The 19,130-nt window shown below is 49.4% G+C and overlaps 10 protein-coding genes across 14 annotated transcripts; 7 read left to right on the top strand and 3 right to left on the bottom strand.

The window, feature by feature from the left end:
- The first annotated feature begins 69 nt into the window (after positions 1-69).
- Positions 70-1,235, top strand: FVEG_11084 (elongation factor 1-gamma). Its single transcript, XM_018900247.1, has 2 exons — positions 70-354; positions 429-1,235. The coding sequence occupies exons 1-2, from the start codon at positions 301-303 to the stop codon at positions 1,035-1,037; spliced, it is 663 nt and encodes a 220-aa protein (XP_018758497.1). The 5' UTR covers positions 70-300; the 3' UTR covers positions 1,038-1,235.
- On the bottom strand, positions 1,027-2,814 carry FVEG_11083 (hypothetical protein). Its single transcript, XM_018900246.1, has one exon. The coding sequence runs from the start codon at positions 2,594-2,596 to the stop codon at positions 1,277-1,279; it is 1,320 nt and encodes a 439-aa protein (XP_018758496.1). The 5' UTR covers positions 2,597-2,814; the 3' UTR covers positions 1,027-1,276.
- Positions 2,815-3,205: 391 nt separating this feature from the next.
- On the top strand, positions 3,206-4,242 carry FVEG_11082 (hypothetical protein). Its single transcript, XM_018900245.1, has one exon. The coding sequence runs from the start codon at positions 3,403-3,405 to the stop codon at positions 4,102-4,104; it is 702 nt and encodes a 233-aa protein (XP_018758495.1). The 5' UTR covers positions 3,206-3,402; the 3' UTR covers positions 4,105-4,242.
- Positions 4,243-4,657: 415 nt separating this feature from the next.
- FVEG_11081 (hypothetical protein) lies at positions 4,658-6,919 on the top strand. Of its 2 annotated transcripts, none has more exons than XM_018900244.1 (2): positions 4,658-4,765; positions 4,866-6,919. In XM_018900244.1, exon 2 carries the CDS (start codon positions 5,049-5,051, stop codon positions 6,738-6,740), a length of 1,692 nt encoding a protein of 563 aa, XP_018758494.1. In that variant the 5' UTR covers positions 4,658-4,765; positions 4,866-5,048; the 3' UTR covers positions 6,741-6,919. The 2 variants fall into 2 exon arrangements, with proteins under 2 accessions (XP_018758494.1, XP_018758493.1); XM_018900243.1 differs by having other exon boundaries at positions 4,686-4,811; positions 4,866-6,907.
- Positions 6,920-7,073: 154 nt separating this feature from the next.
- On the top strand, positions 7,074-9,147 carry FVEG_11080 (hypothetical protein). 3 transcript variants are annotated; one of them, XM_018900240.1, is made up of 8 exons: positions 7,074-7,405; positions 7,460-7,514; positions 7,567-7,668; positions 7,718-7,732; positions 7,780-7,837; positions 7,892-8,107; positions 8,155-8,528; positions 8,589-9,147. In XM_018900240.1, the coding sequence occupies exons 1-8, from the start codon at positions 7,124-7,126 to the stop codon at positions 8,870-8,872; spliced, it is 1,386 nt and encodes a 461-aa protein (XP_018758490.1). In that variant the 5' UTR covers positions 7,074-7,123; the 3' UTR covers positions 8,873-9,147. The 3 variants fall into 3 exon arrangements, with proteins under 3 accessions (XP_018758490.1, XP_018758492.1, XP_018758491.1); XM_018900242.1 differs by having other exon boundaries at positions 7,460-7,668; XM_018900241.1 differs by having other exon boundaries at positions 7,074-7,668.
- Positions 9,148-9,516: 369 nt separating this feature from the next.
- On the top strand, positions 9,517-11,161 carry FVEG_11079 (hypothetical protein; the record flags this gene model as incomplete). The annotated part of the gene is made up of 3 exons (XM_018900239.1): positions 9,517-9,663; positions 9,713-9,813; positions 9,865-11,161. The coding sequence occupies 3 exons, from the start codon at positions 9,517-9,519 to the stop codon at positions 11,159-11,161; spliced, it is 1,545 nt and encodes a 514-aa protein (XP_018758489.1).
- A 413-nt stretch (positions 11,162-11,574) lies between these two features.
- Positions 11,575-12,690, top strand: FVEG_11078 (hypothetical protein; the record flags this gene model as incomplete). The annotated part of the gene is made up of 2 exons (XM_018900238.1): positions 11,575-11,765; positions 11,814-12,690. 2 exons carry the CDS (start codon positions 11,575-11,577, stop codon positions 12,688-12,690), a joined length of 1,068 nt encoding a protein of 355 aa, XP_018758488.1.
- A 343-nt stretch (positions 12,691-13,033) lies between these two features.
- Positions 13,034-15,569, bottom strand: FVEG_11077 (hypothetical protein). The gene is made up of 2 exons (XM_018900237.1): positions 15,480-15,569; positions 13,034-15,432 (listed from the first exon to the last, which is right to left on the bottom strand). Exon 2 carries the CDS (start codon positions 14,419-14,421, stop codon positions 13,621-13,623), a length of 801 nt encoding a protein of 266 aa, XP_018758487.1. The 5' UTR covers positions 14,422-15,432; positions 15,480-15,569; the 3' UTR covers positions 13,034-13,620.
- FVEG_11076 (peptide chain release factor 1) lies at positions 14,438-17,207 on the top strand. 2 transcript variants are annotated; one of them, XM_018900236.1, is made up of 3 exons: positions 14,438-15,494; positions 15,551-15,852; positions 15,905-17,207. In XM_018900236.1, exons 2-3 carry the CDS (start codon positions 15,765-15,767, stop codon positions 17,095-17,097), a joined length of 1,281 nt encoding a protein of 426 aa, XP_018758486.1. In that variant the 5' UTR covers positions 14,438-15,494; positions 15,551-15,764; the 3' UTR covers positions 17,098-17,207. The 2 variants fall into 2 exon arrangements, with proteins under 2 accessions (XP_018758486.1, XP_018758485.1); XM_018900235.1 differs by having other exon boundaries at positions 14,438-15,852.
- FVEG_11075 (hypothetical protein) lies at positions 17,086-18,947 on the bottom strand. The gene is made up of 2 exons (XM_018900234.1): positions 18,068-18,947; positions 17,086-18,015 (listed from the first exon to the last, which is right to left on the bottom strand). The coding sequence occupies exons 1-2, from the start codon at positions 18,592-18,594 to the stop codon at positions 17,298-17,300; spliced, it is 1,245 nt and encodes a 414-aa protein (XP_018758484.1). The 5' UTR covers positions 18,595-18,947; the 3' UTR covers positions 17,086-17,297.
- Positions 18,948-19,130: the final 183 nt, after the last annotated feature.

Raw genomic sequence — 19,130 nt, 5'->3', positions numbered from 1 at the left:
TGTGGATGATAGATGCACATATCTAAACGCGTCAAACTGCGTTGCTAAATTAAGCATGCGTTCTTTTCTAAAGTGATGAGGTCGGATTTCTCACTGTACCTGCTATCAGGCCATCAAAATCCTTCGGCAGCGGACCTCGCCAAACAGCGCAACATCGGAACCAAGGGACCGAGGTTTGCCGATGATTCTCAAGATCAATCATCAGATTTGTAAGAGGATGCCTATTCGCCATTCTTATGTAGCCCATTCTTCTCAGTAGACTTCAGAAATAGCAACGTGAACATCAAATAAACAGACAAGATGACTTCGTTTGGGACCCTTTATACATATATGCCTAATGCGAGAGTTTTCAAGGTAATCATCTCTGTTGCATTACCTACTTTGCATTTTTATCTACTCTTTAGCAATTTGGCTGACTCTTTGTTCAGATTCTCGCTGCAGCAAAACTCAACAATCTCATCATTGAGATTCCTGCTTATCAACACGGGGTGACCAACAAGTCAGCAGAGTTTCTCTCCAAATTCCCAGCTGGAAAGGTCCCAGCGTTTGAGGGCCCTGATGGCTTCTGTCTCGTGGAATCTGACGCTATCGCTCAGTATGTAGCCCAGTCAGGCCCTCAAGCAAGTCAGCTGCTTGGCCAAGATGCCATGAGCTCCGCCAAGATCAGACAATGGATTTCTTTCTTTGCTGAAGAGATCTACCCTACTGTCCTTGACCTTGTTATGTGGCGCGTAGGGTTAGGAGCATTTGATGAAACTACCGAGATAAAGGCACTGGCTCAGCTGGCATATGGTTTATCGGTACTTGAGAAGCATCTGAACCCTGGTATATTGCTTACTGGAGATGAACTGACGCTTGCTGATCTAACTGGTGCTTCTACTCTCTTGTGGGCTTTCATGCACATAATTGATGAGCCCATGAGGCAGCAGTATCCGAATGTCGTCGCTTGGTACTTGAAGGTTGTTCAAAATGAGGAAGTTAAGGAAGTTTTTGGGAAGCCCAATTTGATCGAGAAGAGACGTATTGGGGCCAAGTGATGTTAATTTGGCATATTACAGTAAGATTATCTCCAGCTTTGAGGCGCATACAAAAAGCTTTCTTGTGCTGCATTCCAGTAGACTAAGCGTTTAAGCAAATGCAAATGCAGTACGGAGAAACATTACTTAGAATGTTAAGAGATAAATATAAATAAATCAAAATAAAAAGAATATCTAGTCAGGCAAAGTATACAACGATAATAATCAAGGCCCTAGATAAAACATGATCTTGAAGAATTTCATCCCGTACGCAGAGGTGCAAGGCCGAACGAGCGATCTTCGAAGTTGAGAACAAGATACTTCCTCTTGAGGAATGCCCTACCCAGAAGAACAACCCTTGCGTCTCCATTCTCCGTGCGCCCGTATTTCCAAACATTGATATTGAGATAGCAGACAGACCCAGGCATGTCTGTCAGCTTGGTTACATAATCACCTGCAGAAATCGTGTACTTCTTCCGGCCATCGAGTTGATATACCAGATCGGGATATTCGTGTAAACCGTCACAAGCAACGGTGTACCAATCTTGGTCTGCCGTGTTATATCCCGATGATCCCTGCTGCTGAATGTTCTGGACGATTGCCTTGGATGCAAGTTTGGCACTTTTGATGTGTCTGACCAGGTACTTGTACCCGTTCAGAGACAGGGGTGCTCCTAGTCCCTCAGATCCTTCGTCCACGACAGCGAGTGGGGGTGTACGCTTAGCAGTCTTGACGGCCTTGAATGGGACAGCATAGTTCTTGGACAACTTATCAGTCCTGATCCACATTCCTGTCAAGGACGTACTCCAATAGTTGCTGCGGGGTGGTGTTGATGGGTAAAAGGCATCACTGAGCCATTCGGGATTCTGTATCTCGTACGATTGGAGCTTTTTGGCGCTGTACATTGTAGTATCCGTACCGCCAAACACTAGCTGCGCATCGCCCCCCTGGCAGGTTGCTGCTGACTTGAGTACCTCGCATGTATGCCAACCAACCAGAGGTCCCATCTTGCCGTTCTTCCAGGCTTGAAAGTTGACGGGCTCGGACGTCGCAGTGATGGCCTCTGGTGTGGGGGCTAGGCCAAAGATTCCTCCAAAGGGAATGACAGGGACAACGCTGCCTGGGTAGGGGAAGTCGGAAACCTGCATTAGAGTGTCTTTGTTGCAGATCTCTCCAATGCAAAACTTGTCTCTTCCATAGTCAACGGTAAAGTTTGGCGCGAATGCAGTGACAGGCCATGTTGCTTGTGCAAAGGTAGTATTTGCGAACGTCGTCGAGTTATGTTCGTTAAAGAACGATTGGCCTTGAGCAACGCAGAGCTCGGGGTTGAATTGTCCCAGACAACGTCCCGATCGGACAAAAGGAGCCATCCATGTCATGTCGCTGAGCATGGTGATATTCTGTGGGGGAGAGCCGACAGTAACATTGAACAGGTACCCGTAGACGTCCCAATTGGCTGGGACTGCTACAGAGTTACCGTCACGAGCCGAACGGTGTTCCAACGTGACAGCGGCTGCATGACTCGGGCTGAAAGCTCCGAAAACCTGCAGTGCAACGTGCAAAGTTGCGATGGTAAGCATCGTTGCAGATCGTTTCGGAAACAGAAACAAAGGTCAAAGAGAAGGTAGAGATGCCGAAAAAGTATGTGTGGTCTGACTGATTATCCTCTGCAGAGCACAAACATACAGGGACTTGATCCACGTTTTATGACGTCTTGTAAGCGGCGTCTTCGGACACGAAGGAATCACTTTTGAGATTTGAGGCACAGCGATGAAATTAGCAAAACACAATAGCGCCTATGGCGTGGCTACTGTCAAATCTTAGTAAGATCCATACAGCTAAAGTCCCATTTCGAGACTGCCAACATGGGCTGAGATGCGCCGTCGTATCGGGGCCGGTACCACAGCCTTACTTTGTTTCGCCGAGATGGGAAACTCGTCTAAGCCTTAAGCCCCACTAACGAACTTAGATACAATCACGTCAATGAACCAACGAGAAACGGTTGTACCGGAGGGAGGGGGGTGCATAAGGTAAAGGAGGGCAGACGCCATAACCCTGGTCTAGTCGGACGCTTGGCCAGGGTGGCTTACGAGCTGCCATCCGAAAATTGAGTTTCATGGATGTCATTCGATTTAGGATTACTCTGAAACGATTGTACTGAAACTTATTTCCTAATTTGGAATATGGATTGCGTCGAGCCCGGTGCCTTGGAAACTGCTAGGCAGTCAGCTTGGTTGGAGCTACGACCAAACATTAAGCAGATGGAACAGGCAGTCGGACTCCGTGTTCCCTGACTCATTTTCAACTTCATCTCAGTACTCTTTCAAGTATCACCACAAAGTCTTTTACCTTTTCTCTCATCGTTTGTTATCACTCCACAGGCAATATGGTTCATCGCCCAAGACTACTTTGTCTCCATGGAGGCGGTGCTTCTTCACAGATCATGCGTATACAATTCTCCAAGCTAGAGTCCGCACTACGCAAAACGTTCCAGCTCGTCTTCCTAGAAGGCCCTCTAGACAGCGCCCCAGGACCTGGCGTTCTCCCCTTCTTCAAGGATTTTGGTCCATACTCCTGCTGGGTCAGCGATGACAGGTCATTATCCCCAGAGGAGAAGAGACAAGAAGAAACCAACGCAATTGCATACATCAAGACCTTTATGCTTCAATACGGCCCCTTCGCTGGAATCCTCGGATTCTCACAGGGAGCCCGTGCTGCAGCCAGTATCTTGCTAGAGCAACAGCGAGAGGCTTTTACTCATGACTCTTTGTTCGGTGTCTTCTTCTGTGGCACGTTTCCTCCATTCATTCCTGATGCCCCTGATATCAGCCTACCAACGATACACGTACTGGGACTTACGGACCCCTATCTTCGGGAAAGTGAAGTGCTGTTAGAGCATTGTACGCAACAAAGTGTTAGGAGAGTCATCAAGTTCAACGGAGGCCATCACATGCCGACCAGCTCAGACGTCACTCAACAGATTGCTGATGTAATTTCGATGACATACAGAACATCACAAAGGAAGAGGGTTTCAGGCATCTGGAAGAAGAACGTTGTAGACTCTCGACCTTCAGCGCTTGAGATTTGAGATTTAGTACACCGTGCGGACTAGAGAGTTTAGAAATTAGAATAGATTAGTACCGAAGCATAGGTTAAGCCAGTAGTACTATCGACTCATCTTTTGCTAATAAATCATATTCGAATGAATTACCGTTGCTGCTCAAGGTCATAACACTACTCCATGACTTGCGGCTATATAACTTCCAATATTAGTTAAGTTCTCATTTAACGGTCTTAGAGATATGAGCGACACTATAATAGATCCATACCATAGAGGTATCATAATGACGGCCGACAAGATTCTCATCACGGTAATCCAGATCAAAATCAGTTCGAGTGATAACACCGTGGACTTGAATCATGCTGTCTCACTTCTCGACTCGAAAACCCTGCATCACAAGAGGCTGTACGGATACCGTTGCCGGTAGTGCAGTCTCTAGCGTGAGATTCCAAGGTTGCATTAGACCCCCAGCACACACCGCTTTGGGCAATTCGTGTCCATGCAAGATCGGTAATTTTGATTGGCATAAAATTGCCGGGCCGTCAGATCGGAGGCTTTATGTACATACCCTGGATATGGCACGATGTCGGGCGTCCTCGCCGTCTGATCATTCTCTGACTGAAAGGATTGCTCTTGCATGCTACTAGTTCAATCCTTCAGACCTGAAAGACGCAGGTGAGAAACATGGGTAAGAATCCTGTACCCTCGCGGGGTTGGTTTGCACACAAGCTTCCGTATGCGTGTTTACTTTTGTGGCTTGTGAATTGAGGAAACTGAACTGAGTATAGGGAAACATACTGAAACCGTCCGACGGAGGCTTTCGCGATGATTGTGCCATTTTTTGACAGATACAGCGAGTGGAAAAAGAACAGAATCAGTCATGAAACTATTTGTCCTTTCTCCCCAATCAATTGCTCTTTTGCGTAGCGGGATTGCTGCTTGTTTGCTTCGTATTTCATGACTCCCTAACAATGCCTCAGCCCGACAAAATGGCCGCCGTCAATAATGCAATGCCCCAGCCGGCACCAGAAAAGTCGCTATCCTCTGATCCTCAGCCTGAATCAAGCAAGAAAAGCGCCCGATTCTGGCTCATCTTCGTGGCTATTGCCTTGACGACTTTCCTCGCTGCCCTCGACACATCCATCATCTCAACAGCACTACCCACCATCACCGCTGACCTTGGGTCCGAGTCTCTTTACGTATGGATCATCGACGCATACCTCCTGGCCTCAACGGCCACCATCCCCATCTTTGCTCAAGCCGCCAACATCTACGGTCGTCGCAGTTTGACCCTCATCGCCGTTTGCATCTTCACGCTCGGTAGTGGTCTATGTGGTGGCGCACATAACACGGCCATGATGGTCGGTGGACGCGCCGTGCAGGGCATCGGCGGAGGAGGCATTCTCACCATGAGTGAGATTGTCGTATGTGATATGGTCTCCATCCGAGAACGGGGCATGTACGCTGGCATCATTGGCGGTGTCTGGGCCATTGCCGCCGTGGTTGCGCCCGTCATGGGAGGTGCTTTTGCGCAGAACATCTCGTGGCGATGGATCTTCTACATCAATCTTCCAATCGCCGGGGTTTCTCTCGTCGCCTTGGGTCTGTTCCTCAAGCTGGCTCGCCCACCGTCTGGCACCGTCAAGGAGCAGATGAGCAGGATAGACTGGGGCGGCAGCGTTCTTCTCATCGGCTCTGTCACTTCCATCGTTCTAGCACTGAGCTGGGGTGGCTCTGAACATCCATGGTCGGGCTGGCAAACAATTGTTCCTCTGGTCATCGGCCTGCTTGCCCTAGTCGCCTTCTTCGCGTACCAAGGCGCACCGTGGCTCAGAGAACCCACCATGCCTCTGAGGCTATTCGGCAACCGAACATCATCCACATTGCTCGTCATCAGCTTCATCCATAGCCTTTTACTGTACTGGGTTTGCTACTTTCTTCCAGTTTACTTCCAAGCTGTCAAAGAGGCTAGTCCCACACGCTCAGCAGTCATGCTCTTCCCCATTGCCTGTACGAGCGCTCCCGCTGGTGTAGCTGCTGGCATCACCATCACCAAGACGGGAAAGTATCGTGTCTGGCACTTCACCGGATTTGTACTCATGTCAATTGCCTGTGGCCTTTTCACCTTGCTTGATGCCCAATCCTCAACTGGACGCTGGGTCGGCTTCCAGATCTTGTTTGGTGTCGGTACAGGAACAGTGTTTACTTCGACGCTGCCTCCCATCCTCGCCAGTCTGCCTGATTCAGACGTCGCCACTGCAACTGGTGCGTGGACGTTCATCCGCAACTTTGGATCAATCTGGGGTGTTGCCATCCCAGCTGCTGTCTTTAATAACCAAGTCAATCATGCGGCTCCCAAGATCTCAGACTCGACAGTCAAAAGTCTTCTCGTTGATGGAGGGGCATACGAGCATGCGACCCAGCACTTCATCAAGAGTCTCTCTCCTAACCCGGAGCTTAAGACCCAAGTTATCCAGGTGTATCTAGAGGGACTCAAGGTTGTTTGGCAGGTATCTCTCGCATTTTGTCTTCTAGGCTTTATTCTTTGCTTCTTTGTTCGCTCATTGACACTGCGTGATGAACTCAATACTGAGTTTGGGTTGAAGGAGGAGAAGCCCAACTCGAAGAACATGTCGAGTGAGGAGGGCGTTGTGAGGGAGTAGACACGCTGAAGGCCCTGAATGAAACTCGTACCAAAGGGCCATAACTTGAGCTTTTTTATTCTATCAGATAATTCTAGTCAATCATCTTTTTTCATAAATTCTGAATCTGTTTATCTACTCAACCTGATCTCCTTGTTGCCTTGCGTTGTCGATGGAATGTTGTTTACAGTTGAGTATCCCGCGTCTGAGTCCTGCGTGATGACAGGGCACTACGTCGCTAAACTTGGCGTCAGGTCTGTAGTTCTTTAGTGGTTCAAAGCGCTGAACATTCTCCGCTACAGGCCTTATCGCGCTATAAATTCCAGGCGTCCCATCAATCTCAAACTCCCGCATAACCTTACTTGTTCACAAGACATCCTCTACATTGCAAACATCTTTTAATCATGAATTTCGATACGTTCCATAATATAATTGCAGGCCAGCATCGCAGTGCTCGGGAAACCAGCTCGGGCGTGAACCCGCTGGATCGTTCCTCTTTGTGGCCTGCCCCAGTCGCTACCGCAAATGACGTTGAAGAAGCTGTTCGCTCTGCACAAGAAGCATTTCCCGCGTGGTCCCAAAAGACCTACAAGCAGCGTACGGAGCTACTGGAGAAGTTCGCTGATCTCTATCTTGCCCACGCTAACGAATTCTGCCAATTGATCGCGACTGAGTGCGGAAGAACAGTGAGATGCATATTTTCACCTCAGAGGACAGTTACACGCTGATGCAGAAGCTAGGCTGGGAATGCAGCAATAGAAGTGTATTTCGCTGCGCAATGGCTACGATATCCGTGTTTGTTTCAACAGACCTTCTCAGTAGCCGCATGCGATGCTAACCAGAACAGCAAAATATGAAATTTCCCAAGAAATTACGGAAGATGACAAGAAAACATCAATTGTTACTCAGGAACCTCTTGGAGTTGTTGCTGCTATCTGCCCTTGGAACTGTACGGCATCCTTCTGAAACGTATTGAAATACTTGTTAACATTTAGCAGTTCCCTTGATGCTCGGTAATCCCACGACACTTTACAAGGAGTATCGAGCTAATATCTAAAAGCTTTGGGAAAGATCGCACCTGCTCTGGCTACGGGAAACTGTGTCATCCTCAAACCATCGTACGTCAGCTCGCAGATACACTATTTTCCATGTATTTCACTGACTTGATATAGCCCCTTCACTCCATATTCGAGTTTGAAGCTTGTAGAACTAGCTCAGCAAGTATTTCCTCCGTCAGTTCTTCAAGTTCTTCATGGCCACGATGATCTGGGCCCTATGCTTGTCAAGCATTCTCGAATTCAGAAGATCACTTTTACGGGGTCTACTGCTACTGGAAAACAGATCCTCAGAGATGCAGCTGAGACAATGAAGAGAGTAACCCTCGAAACGTAGGTGTATCTGAATGGCAACGTTCACTGCTAACTTGGTGGCACAGTGCTGGCAATAATGCCTCCATTATCCTGCCAGATGTCAACATCAAAGCTGTTATTCCCCAATTAGCAGGAGGTCTGTGGTTCAACGCTGGTCAAGTCTGCATAGCCACACGCCGCATGTACATCCACCAAGACATCTTCGAGGAAGTCGTGGCTCAGCTCGCAGAAGCCTCAAAGGATCTAACTTCCAGCATCGAACCGATCCAGAACGAGATGCAGCTTGTTAGGCTCAAGCAAGCTCTCGCAGACGCAAACGCTGCTGGCTATGAGCTGCTATCGCTGGGTAAGACGGAGGCTGCCGAAGGATTCTTCATTCGGCCCACGATTATCAAGAACCCGCCGCCGGATGCACATGCCGTGCAACAGGAAAACTTTGGTACGTGGCCCGCAGTGATGATCCGAGTCATTTTTGGCATCAACTTACGCGCTCCCATAGGCCCCATCGTGTCATGCATCAAGTTCTCATCCCTCGATGAAGCCATATTTTTAGCCAATAATAGCGACACTGGGCTAGCCGCAAGTGTGTGGAGTGGTGACATTTCAGCCGCTAAGCGTGTAGCCGCAAAGCTAGAGGCCGGTAATGTCTACATCAACGGCCCGCCTCAGCCGGATCCTTATGTGCCGTTTGGAGGCCAGAAGCAGAGTGGATTAGGTGTTGAGTATGGACTGCCCGGGTTGTTATCGTTCTGTCAGACAAAGTCTACGTATGTGTACAAGTGAGATAGAACCACCCCCAAGACTTGCATCGAGGGGTACATTTGTTCGATCTACCCCTGCAGGCACTAGTTAGAATGTTACGCCCTTTTGCATCCCAGATGCAGCATCCTGATATTTGGTTCATGGTATGGATACGCAATATGCAGCTTGGGAGGATTACGCCGACATGCACCTATTGCTACGGTGCACTGATCAGCTTATTTGTTTCATCTAGTCGTTGCAAATCCTACCCAAATATGTACATTCGTAAAAGACTTTTACCCACATAACAACAAACACAACTGTGCCACAGGCGTAAATCCTGCTGTGACTTTCATGCATTGCTTGCCATACGCCGTTTTTAGTTTGCATGTAAATCCTTCCGGGTGGCTTTGCGTCATACCATGAAGATATGGCCTGATCAATGCAAGTGTCAGTCAAGCCATTATCCGTTCCCGGGAGCTACCGATGCTGACTATGAGACGGTGGGCTTCGATTCTCCTAGGGGACTTTGCAAAACCGTCTTGGTGACAAGTTTCGTGTCAGCTCACTGAACTGAGTGCTGCTGTTCACGGCAGTTTATAGTGCCCCTGCTCCTCCAGTCACTATTGTAATCCCCATCTTCTCTTTGGCTAGAGACCAAGACACAGTAAAACACTTCTTTCGTCATGGAGTCTACGCCACTTCAATACCCTCTGGGCCTAAAAACAGATTCCTTGGTAAAACAGGTCTCGGAGGTGTTGAAGAGCTTGACAGTCACCAAAGCTGTCGGCGCTTTCATCGTCTTATTTATCATTATACCAAAAGTTTTTGATGTAAGTTATCCTCATTCTAGGTATTATATCTTCTCCTGACCAAACCAAGTTCCTCCGAAATCTGTTTTCTCCCGTCACATCAATCCCTGGCCCTCTCATCAACAAGTTCAGCCCTTGGCCGCTGGAGATTGCCACGTTCAAGGGGAAGAGGTATGTAAATAGAATCTTGTATCCCAACATTATTTCTGACATTTCCCTTAGTCATCGGTTTGCTCGTGCCCTTCATCGCAAATATGGCCCCATTGTGGTCCTTGCTCCCGGGATGATATCTATCGGTGATTCTAAGGAAATCAAGCGTATCATCCAGAGCGAAGACTGGGTCAAGTCCGAAGCCATCTACGGGAATTTCAGACAAGATTTCCATCGTCCAACACTTCTCGCTTTTACTGAGAAGAAGGCCTACTCTAGGCGCAAGCGCATGCTATCTTCCATGTTTGGTATCCGCTATATCCGTAGTCTGGAGCCTCTCATGAAATCTTGCGTTGATGCTGGTGTTGCACATCTCAACAAGCTTTGCGACAACCCTTCCAAGAGTACTATTATCAATCTTCAGCACTTCATTCACGGTTTGGCCATTGACACCATTGGAGTTACTACCTTTGGTGGTAGCTTTCACGTTGTCGAGAATGGAAGTCATCCTCTCCCATCTCGCTTGAAAGCTGGTATGAAAATCTCTGCTGTGATGCAACTCATCAGTTGGATCAAATACATTCCTTTTCTGCCCAAGCGAGACCCCTACATCGAGAAGTTCACGTTCGACATTGTTGATAAGCGCCGCAAGGAGGCTGGAGCTGTCAAGCATCAAGACCTTCTCCAGCATCTTGTCGATGTCTGTGACGACTCTCCTGGCTCTGAGTTCCGCACCTCAGATGTCCAAGATGAGAGTGTAATTCTGCTGGCCGCAGGGAGTGAGACTACTGCAAACGCAGAGCTCTTCACAGTCATCCAGCTTCTGAAGCATCCCGAAAAGATGAAGAAGCTCATTGCAGAAGTTGACAAGTGGTATCCTCCAAGTGAGCCCGACCGGGCTACCGAGTGTGCTTACTCTCAAACCGGCATGACCTATCTCCAAGCCTGCATCGACGAGACTATGCGTCTGATCCCTGGGCAGGCGACTGGAAGTCCCCGCGAGGCATCCAAGCAAGAAGTTCTTCTTGGCTACAAGATTCCCAGAGGGACTACTGTTTTCCCCAACACTCAAGAAGCTCATCTTGATGGCAGCATCTGGGAGCAGCCCGAGAAGTACATACCCGAGAGATGGCTCGAGATCTACTCTCGGAACCAGACGTCTGCTATGCCCTACTGGCCCTTCTCTGCCGGGAGCAGAATTTGTGTAGGAAAGAACTTTGCTTTTCAGGAGATGCATATTTCCCTAACAACCCTTCTGCGCAAGTTCACGTTCGAATATGTCCCGGGTCAGGATGAAACGACCGTGTTCCGCATTGCGCAGCAACTGGAGGCGGACTCTTATAAGGTTCGGGTGAAGAAGAGGTTTTAAAGTAAGGCAATATCTAAAGTGAAGAAGTAACAGGTGAGAGATCCAAAAAAGCCTTCTGGATCCCGACTGAGTATTCTTATTGTGGCGAGTAAGCTCACGGAGCAACTTCCATAGACATTAATATGAGATGAGCACTAGGTAACAACTAGTGTAAAGCGAGAGAGCCGACAGATGACACAGTATAATTAGACAAGGGTAGCTTCCTCTTCTCGCGCGCCCACTATATGCCCATATAATGTTTGCAGGTCATACTTGCTCTGTGGTAGATGCAGCCAATGTTAGTAATCGAACGGAGCTAGTCCGCTTTAACCAGACGTGGAGTGCGTGCAAGTATATAATCCCTGAGCTCTCCCGGATCAAGTTCAACGTATAGCTTTTCTTCCAGGTTTCTTCCTCCTTATCCACTGTTCAAAATGGCAGACAAGTCACATGTCAACAATGTCCCCATGCAGGGTAACGGCGCTTACAGTTCACATGCTGCTCTTCAACATGAGGCTATGCTCAAAGCCCTGCCGCTTTTCCGGGCCGCAGCTGAGGCCATATCCAAGGTTGACTCCACTCGGGTAGCTATCGTTGAATATGGTTCAGCCCACGGGAACAACTCGTAAGCTATCACCTTGATGTTGCGCTCCGCGTACTTATAGCTCTCTAGTTTAGAACCAATGGAAGCAATTCTGAAGTCTATCCATGCTCGTTCACTGGAACTGCTTTTCAGTGACCGCCCGGAAAATGACTTTTGTACACTATCCAAAACCGTCACTGAGTGGGCTGACGGACTAGTTGAAAACCAACTTCTACATCCCTTATTCATTAGTATGATCCCACGCAGCTTCTATCAACAAGTCATTCCACCGAAATCTGCACATCTCGGTTTCTCTCTCGCTGCTCTCCATCACCTCGATCATGTTCCCCAACCCACCGAGGATGGCCAAGATGAGTCCAAGCTCCTCCAGCGGCAAGCTCATGTGGATCTCGCAACCTTTCTGAAGCTTCGCTCTAAAGAAATCGTATCTGGTGGATCCCTCATCCTCTCTTTCGTTGGTCAAGCCTCTGCTGGATATGAGAATTACGGCGGGCCTGTCGACGCCTGTCGCAACGCCATGATCCAAATGGTTCAGCAGGACAAGATCCCGGTATCTGTCGCTCAAGCCTTCCGGGTGCCCACCTACAACCGAACTCTGAGTGATGTGAAAAAGCTTATGGACGAGTTCACGCAGATTTGGAAGGTTCACGATCTTTTCGAAGATGATGTTATGCATCCGGCTTTTTATGAGCTCAAGATTCAGTCGAACCCCAGTCAGGAGGCAAGCCACAAATACGCAGAAATTGTAATCGATTGGATGATGGCTGTTTGCTCTGGATATTTTACCAAGGCTCTTCAGGTGGGATCACAGGGGGGATATACTAAAGAGGAGGAGGAGAGTCTACTTCAAGATTGGGTTACTAGAACAAAGGAGCTTTTTATCCGTGATCACAAGGATGAGGAAGTTATTTGTTCTTTTATTTATATCCGACTAGAAAGGCTTTAAGTTTAAGAGATCAATAATAAGCATAAAGTTTCAAAGCTTAATTTAAAATATTTATATTCTAATCAATTACTTATTATCTTAGACTTTATAAATCTTATAACAAATAATAAATAGATCTTTATATAATTAGTTATATTATAAACTTTCATCGAGCATACAGGCAACAGTATAGTAAGCAAGATACAGGAGGTTAAGGAGATACTAATAGTCACGAGCCTGAGTATATATGCTCGCAAAAGAGATATAAACAACGACCAAGTTATTACCAGAAGCTGGCGGCTCACATATAGAGTAGCAAATAATACAGACCTAGATTTCAACTAAATATCAAACAATGTCTGTTTGTAGATACTCGTAGTGACATTTAAACACATAAAGGTATATAGATAGCATCACACGACTCAGCAAACACATTATCGTGAGTATAGACTACGCAAAGCAACAAACAGAATTACACTATATCTCATATCTTGCTCAAATACCTAAGCGTCGTGGAGAAATGGCTCCGTGAACGCCATGATGCCATCAGCCATTGTGAATGGATGCTTGCGCACTTCAAGAACAGCCCCCTTTGCTTCGGCCTTGTCGACATCTCTTCTGCAGTACTTCATGTCACCTTCCACAAGATAAGGCTGCAACCAAGACCACTTTCCGTACGGCACGACCGGAATGTGTACCCAATCACCAGCAGCTGGTGGTGCTGGAGTCTCCTCTACTGCCGTCGCGTTCAGTGATTTAAGACGATCTTCTTGGAATAGGAACGGTCTCGCACGGTAGCACAGCCTGATCTTCCGCAACGCTTGTTGCACTGCCCAGTCCGGAAGCGCTAGGCTTGATGGTGGGAGGACACCCGTCTGGGCTTTCACGGGGTAAAAAATATCGACAAAGAGACAGAAGGGAAGTATTTGCTCCTGCCGTCTTTTGATAATGTCATCTACTTCCAGTAGGCGGCCATCTTGGAACAAGTCGACATGACGGGCTTTCAGGGTCGGCAGGGTAGATAGGATGTATTGGGTGGCATGCGAAGTCTTCGTTCAGGCCGACTTCAGGCACGCCGCTGGGCGAAAATGTGAAGATCTTGCCGAAGTCTGGCTGCTTTGGGGCGTCTGACCGCAAAGGCATATACGCGGCTAGACCATCGTCGGAGTATTCTTTCAGTCCAAGATGGAGAGGCAGGTCGTAGTCAGAAAGCTTAGAGTAGGATTTCCCAGCGAGGTTTCGAAGGCTCGTCTGGGGCTGCAGTTCCTCGTGATTCAGTTCAATCGACCATCCAGCGATGGCCAACGCAAAAGGACGACCAAAGGCGGCGTTCATGACGCTGGAATAGGATTCTGCAGGAGGTGCCATGCAGCTGAAAGCATCGCCTAGTATCTCGACCATACGCAGAGCATAGTGTTTTGTCCTCAAACTTTGAATGAAGCCGTCCAAGATATCCATCTTCCACTGATCGGCAGTATCCGTCACAGGAGGCTCGAAAAGGCCATCGCTCATGGGAGGTTGGTCCTCGTGTGCGACTCTTGTGGCGGTGTTGCCCTCAGAAGTCAGGATCTCTGCACGAAGGTCCCCAGCAGATGTGAACACTTGTAACGAAAGATCGGCGCTGTTGTACTTGATGTAACCGCAAACCGGATCATCCCACTCGCCGCAAGGCCTCCATGTGCTTTGGCCAGTCTCCCCCGGCTTCGGATACGCATTGAACAGTCGGGCCGGCTGATTGAAAATCACGCACATCGATGGTTTTTGAATTGGGGTCCCATTTCAACAAACTGTACGTGCTTCCATGACAGATATGTCGAGCAGGATCCTGAGATGTTGTCCATTTCGTCACGCCAGCTTGGTCCATCTTGGTCTTTTCCAACACCATGTTCAGTTGCGCGAGGAGCTTCCCATTGGTAATGTCAGGAGCTTTATCCATACATGGATCTTCGCTTATGCCTGCGTGCCACCCAATCACCGAATCACCGATCTCCGTACCGGCAGGTATATCGTTCAAGGGATCGTGGAAACTGAACACATTGGGGTTATGAGGCTGGTAGTCTGCGAACAAAATGTTGCCTGCACTGTTGGCCTTGAGAGGCTTGACGCGAACGACGGTGGAAAAATCGCTTCTTTGGGCCCAGTCTTCTAAGTTCCTCTGCTCACCAAGGAAATATTCTCCCTGAAGGTCAATGATACGCTCATCTGTCGGCTTCTCAGGCGCGCGGATATACTGAGATACGTCTGTCATCAGGTTAACGGAAGGGCCCATGTCGTCTATATGCCGACAGACGTCGCTTTCAATAACCCAGCCAGCATTGTTGGCTGCGTTCCGAGTCACTCTCGCGACCATCCAGCGGTTTAGCGGAGTAGCAGCTGCTGAAAACTTATCTTGCTTTTCCGAGGCTGATTCCCATCGCTACATCTGTGGCAATGTCCATGATATACTTATGCCGAAAACGTGAGGGCGTGGCTGTGAAGTGGTAAGATCATAGAGCCGTGGGTTGGCCGTTGTGACTCTGGCACTGTCAAAGTCGGCATGGTCCTGCAGGTCAGCCGGGACAGTTTGCTTTCGCAATCGAAGTTTCGAGTAATCGAACAAGTTCGTCGGTAGTAGAGTGACATTGGGACATTTCTCTGAATACGCCTCCTGGTTTCCCAGTCCCAGGAGATCTATCTTCATGGGGACCAGGAGTGTCGCATCAGGAGGTGCGCCATTCTTGTTGTTGCTAAGTACGTTTTTGGCCTCAAAAGCCCGGAGGGAAACTTTTCTCGCTCAGCAACGAATTGAAAGGACAAACGACATGAGTAACCTATCTGGAAGCAAAGTGAGCATCTTCCCCAACTCAGCTGTGTGGAATTTAAGTAATGGCCTTTGCTACAGATCATGTAATTGAGGAGAGAAGCTGGCAAAAGAGAAAAGGCCCCATATCATATCCTGACAGGGAGGCTATCGGGGGGGACGGGGTCTAAGCCGGGCACTAAATAAGTCAGATAAGCCCTGGTTTACCTGATGTTAGATCCCGGCATCCAATGAATGCCTCTAAAATTTCACCACCATCAAATTCCTCAAACCAACATCAACACCCCTCCTCAGCATGTCCGCAACACCATGGGTATGCCGAACCTGCACAAGAGCATTAACACGCTCTCACATGCGCCAATTCGTGCGCTTTGCAACCAATGGTTCGCCTCCCTCTCAATTTCTTCCCCAAAGTGCCCCCGCTAATCATCGTAGATGCCTCACCACTGCTCGCACCCGCCCTCCTCCAGCGCGCCCAGTCCCTCACATCCGAACACGACGACCTCCAAAAGACCCTCAACAACTCCTTCGATTCCTCCATAGCGAAGCGCGTCGGCGAATTATCCCGCGTGGCTGAAGCGCTGAAAGCATGGCAGACCTCTCAAGCCTCCGTCGCCGAATTGACCTCCATGCTCGACGACCCCGACCAAGACGCCGATCTCGCTGCCATCGCCCGCGATGAACTCTCCTCCGAGACAGGAAAACTCGAATCCCTCGCCCGCAGACTCTCAGCAAGCTTAACGCCCCGCCACCCCTTCGCCGATTTCCCATGCATGCTGGAATTCCGACCTGGCCCAGGCGGTCTTGAAGGACGATACTTCATGGATACTTTGTTCAAGATGTACAAAGCGCTGTGCATGCGCCGTGGTTATCGCCACACGGTGGTAAAGTACGAATTCGCCGATACCGCAGGAGACTCCTCCTCATCCGCCGGCGAAAACCCCCTCCAAGAAGCCATCCTCGAAGTCCACGACCAAGGCGCCTTCGACATCTTCCGCAGCGAAGCAGGCATGCACCGCGTGCAACGCATCCCCAGCACCGAGACGAAGGGCCGCGTGCACACCAGCGCCGTCGCAGTCTGGGTCTTGCCCTCGTTCCCGGAGAACGGCGCCTCGAATATTGACTTTGACGATCCAGAGAGTGATTTCTACGTTAATCCGCAGGAGGTCAAGATTGAGACGATGAGGGCGAGAGGTGCGGGGGGACAACACGTAAACAAGACGGAGTCTGCTATAAGGATGACGCATTTGCCTACGGGCACTACTGTGTCGATGCAGGATCATCGGTCGCAGCAGCGGAATCGAGAGGAGGCGTGGAAATTGCTTCGTTCGCGAATTGCTGATCAGCGACGAGAAGCTCGTGAAGAGGAAGCGTCAAATCTGAGAAACAGCGTGCTCTCCAAGACGCAGATCACACGAGGTGATAAGATTCGCACATACAACTACAACCAGGACCGATGTACCGATCATCGCGCAGGCGTTGATGTGCACGACCTACCGAATGTGCTCGAGGGCGGTGAAAAGCTAGATCGAATCATGGATGGCGCAAAAGACTGGCTTGTAAATAAGGACATTGAACTCCTCATGACCGAAGAAGAAGCCAAGGAGAAGCTCAATGGCAAGAAATAGATGTGTACAACACTGTAGCATAGACATTGTATTATCATGTACAGAACCCGCTGTAGGGAACCCAAAACTGCTGAATAGACGACGATATCCGACGCTTCATATCTTCGTGCCATTATACGTATCAAGAACCGAACCAAACTCCAGCATGCATCCGATGAGGATACCACGCTCCCAGCTAACTCCATGCATTCAAGTCCATTTCACATTAATCCTCCTAGGACAACCTTTCCGATACTAGCCACCTCCGTCTTAACATGACTCCGACTCTGCTCCTCGAAGTCCCGCACTATGCCTTGCACAATTATCTTGCGCACGCGCGAATCCGCTTTCGTGAAGAGTTCGGCGACAGGTGCAGAACACTCTCTAGGTGAAGGTACCAATGCCAGAAACCTCGTGTAGCAATCGATCAACACATCGCACAGCGTCGCAAACGTCTCAAAGTAATCGGGATCAAACGGAAGCGAAGGCGTGAGCAGAAAAGTATACTCTTCTCCGGGTAGGAGATCTGTCTCAGCAGCTGCGAAGTTCATCACCGATGGTGCAGGACCACCAGCTGCAGGGAGAGAAGCCATTTCGTCGACCATGGGGTGCATGTCAGCTGCTGATGTCGAGCGACGAGATTTACCGCCTGGACGACGGAACATGCTTGGCAGACGCGCGCGGGTGAGCGATGCAGCGGTTGATGATTCGCCGTGGAGTTGTTGGAAGGAGTCGAATTCGGAGAGGAGGGAGTTTAGGCTTCGGAGGAATTCGATCGATGTGGAGGAGTACAGGTCGATGATTGTCGGGAGGGAGAGGCCGAGGAGGAGATGGTTCGTTGCTTTGCGACCGAGCTTTCGAGCGTCGAGGGAGGGCATGCGAGTAAGGTCCGTCTTTTCGAAGAGATATGTCTTGAACCAATAAATCCGTCCTTCATGTCTATATCACCGTCAGCTTCCACCCAAATCACTTCACTCGAGGTCAAACATACGCTTTCCGCAGATACTCCAACGTCGCGATGCGCTTATTCGCAAGCTCCGTAACATGATGATGCATTATCCCCGCCTCATTCTGCTGCCACATTCCCGCCGTCCCAACCGCCCCATTCGGCATTATCCCAATCGGCGTATTCGGCACGATCCCCCCATGAAGGGTCGTCGACCCCGTCGCACTCCTACTCAACATCTGAACTTCCACCGGCGCCGCTGCACTCTCCACACCGTCTGGTCTAGGCGCTACCTTCGCAGCAGCAGAGAGAGCGTAATCCGGCAGCGCAGGAGGCGCCGTAGCATCCGTGACAAAAGCGCTGGGCCCGTTCCCAAACGAACTCCCGCGTCTACTCGACAGCGATGCCTTTCGCGAGAACGAAGCTTTGCGGTCTTTGGGGAGGATGCTGCTTGTGTTTAAAGGATCAACGGCGTGGCCGTCGCGCGTGGTTGGGCGGGAAGCGGCGTTGGAGGAGAAGATGGATGTTGAGAAGATGGGCGTGCCCGTGTTGTTTGGGGTTTTGGGAGGCATGCTTTGGAGAGGATCTGGCCCTGGGGGCGTAAGGTTGCGTTCGTGGTTGAGTCTAGCCGTGCGTTAAAGGAGGGCGAGGGGTGTGTGGTGATCGGCAGTCGAAGGAGCCAACACTTGTCGTTTTCGCCCAGAGCCGCAAGCGTCGCAGTGAATCCACGCGGGGGTTTGAGCGGTGTTTCGCCTCGCTACGCCTATGGCGCTCAGCGCCGCTTTTCTTCGTTTCGATTATCGTTCTCGTGAATCTCAATATCGGATCGTCGTGCTCATCAGTTCTGTCGAGTAAAGTGGTGGTGATGGGTGTATCGCTGGAAGTTGAACCCCCGGTGCCGAATGTGGATTGGGCGGGAATTGCTTTTGGAATGGTAAGGAAAAATAAAAGATCCAGGGCCTTGCGTTCATGGGTAAGGGTTTAAAGGGAAGATCCGCTAAACCACCTCCAGCAAAGACCGGAACAAACCACCATTCTTGGCAAGACGCGCATAGAAGGATCGGTTTCGTGATTTTAATTGACAGGAATAAGGGCCGAATTGAAGATG

Source organism: Fusarium verticillioides, chromosome 9, assembly GCF_000149555.1.
Source record: "Fusarium verticillioides 7600 chromosome 9, whole genome shotgun sequence".
Classification (NCBI taxonomy): domain Eukaryota; kingdom Fungi; phylum Ascomycota; class Sordariomycetes; order Hypocreales; family Nectriaceae; genus Fusarium; species Fusarium verticillioides.
This window is presented reverse-complemented; position numbering and strand designations above follow the sequence as displayed.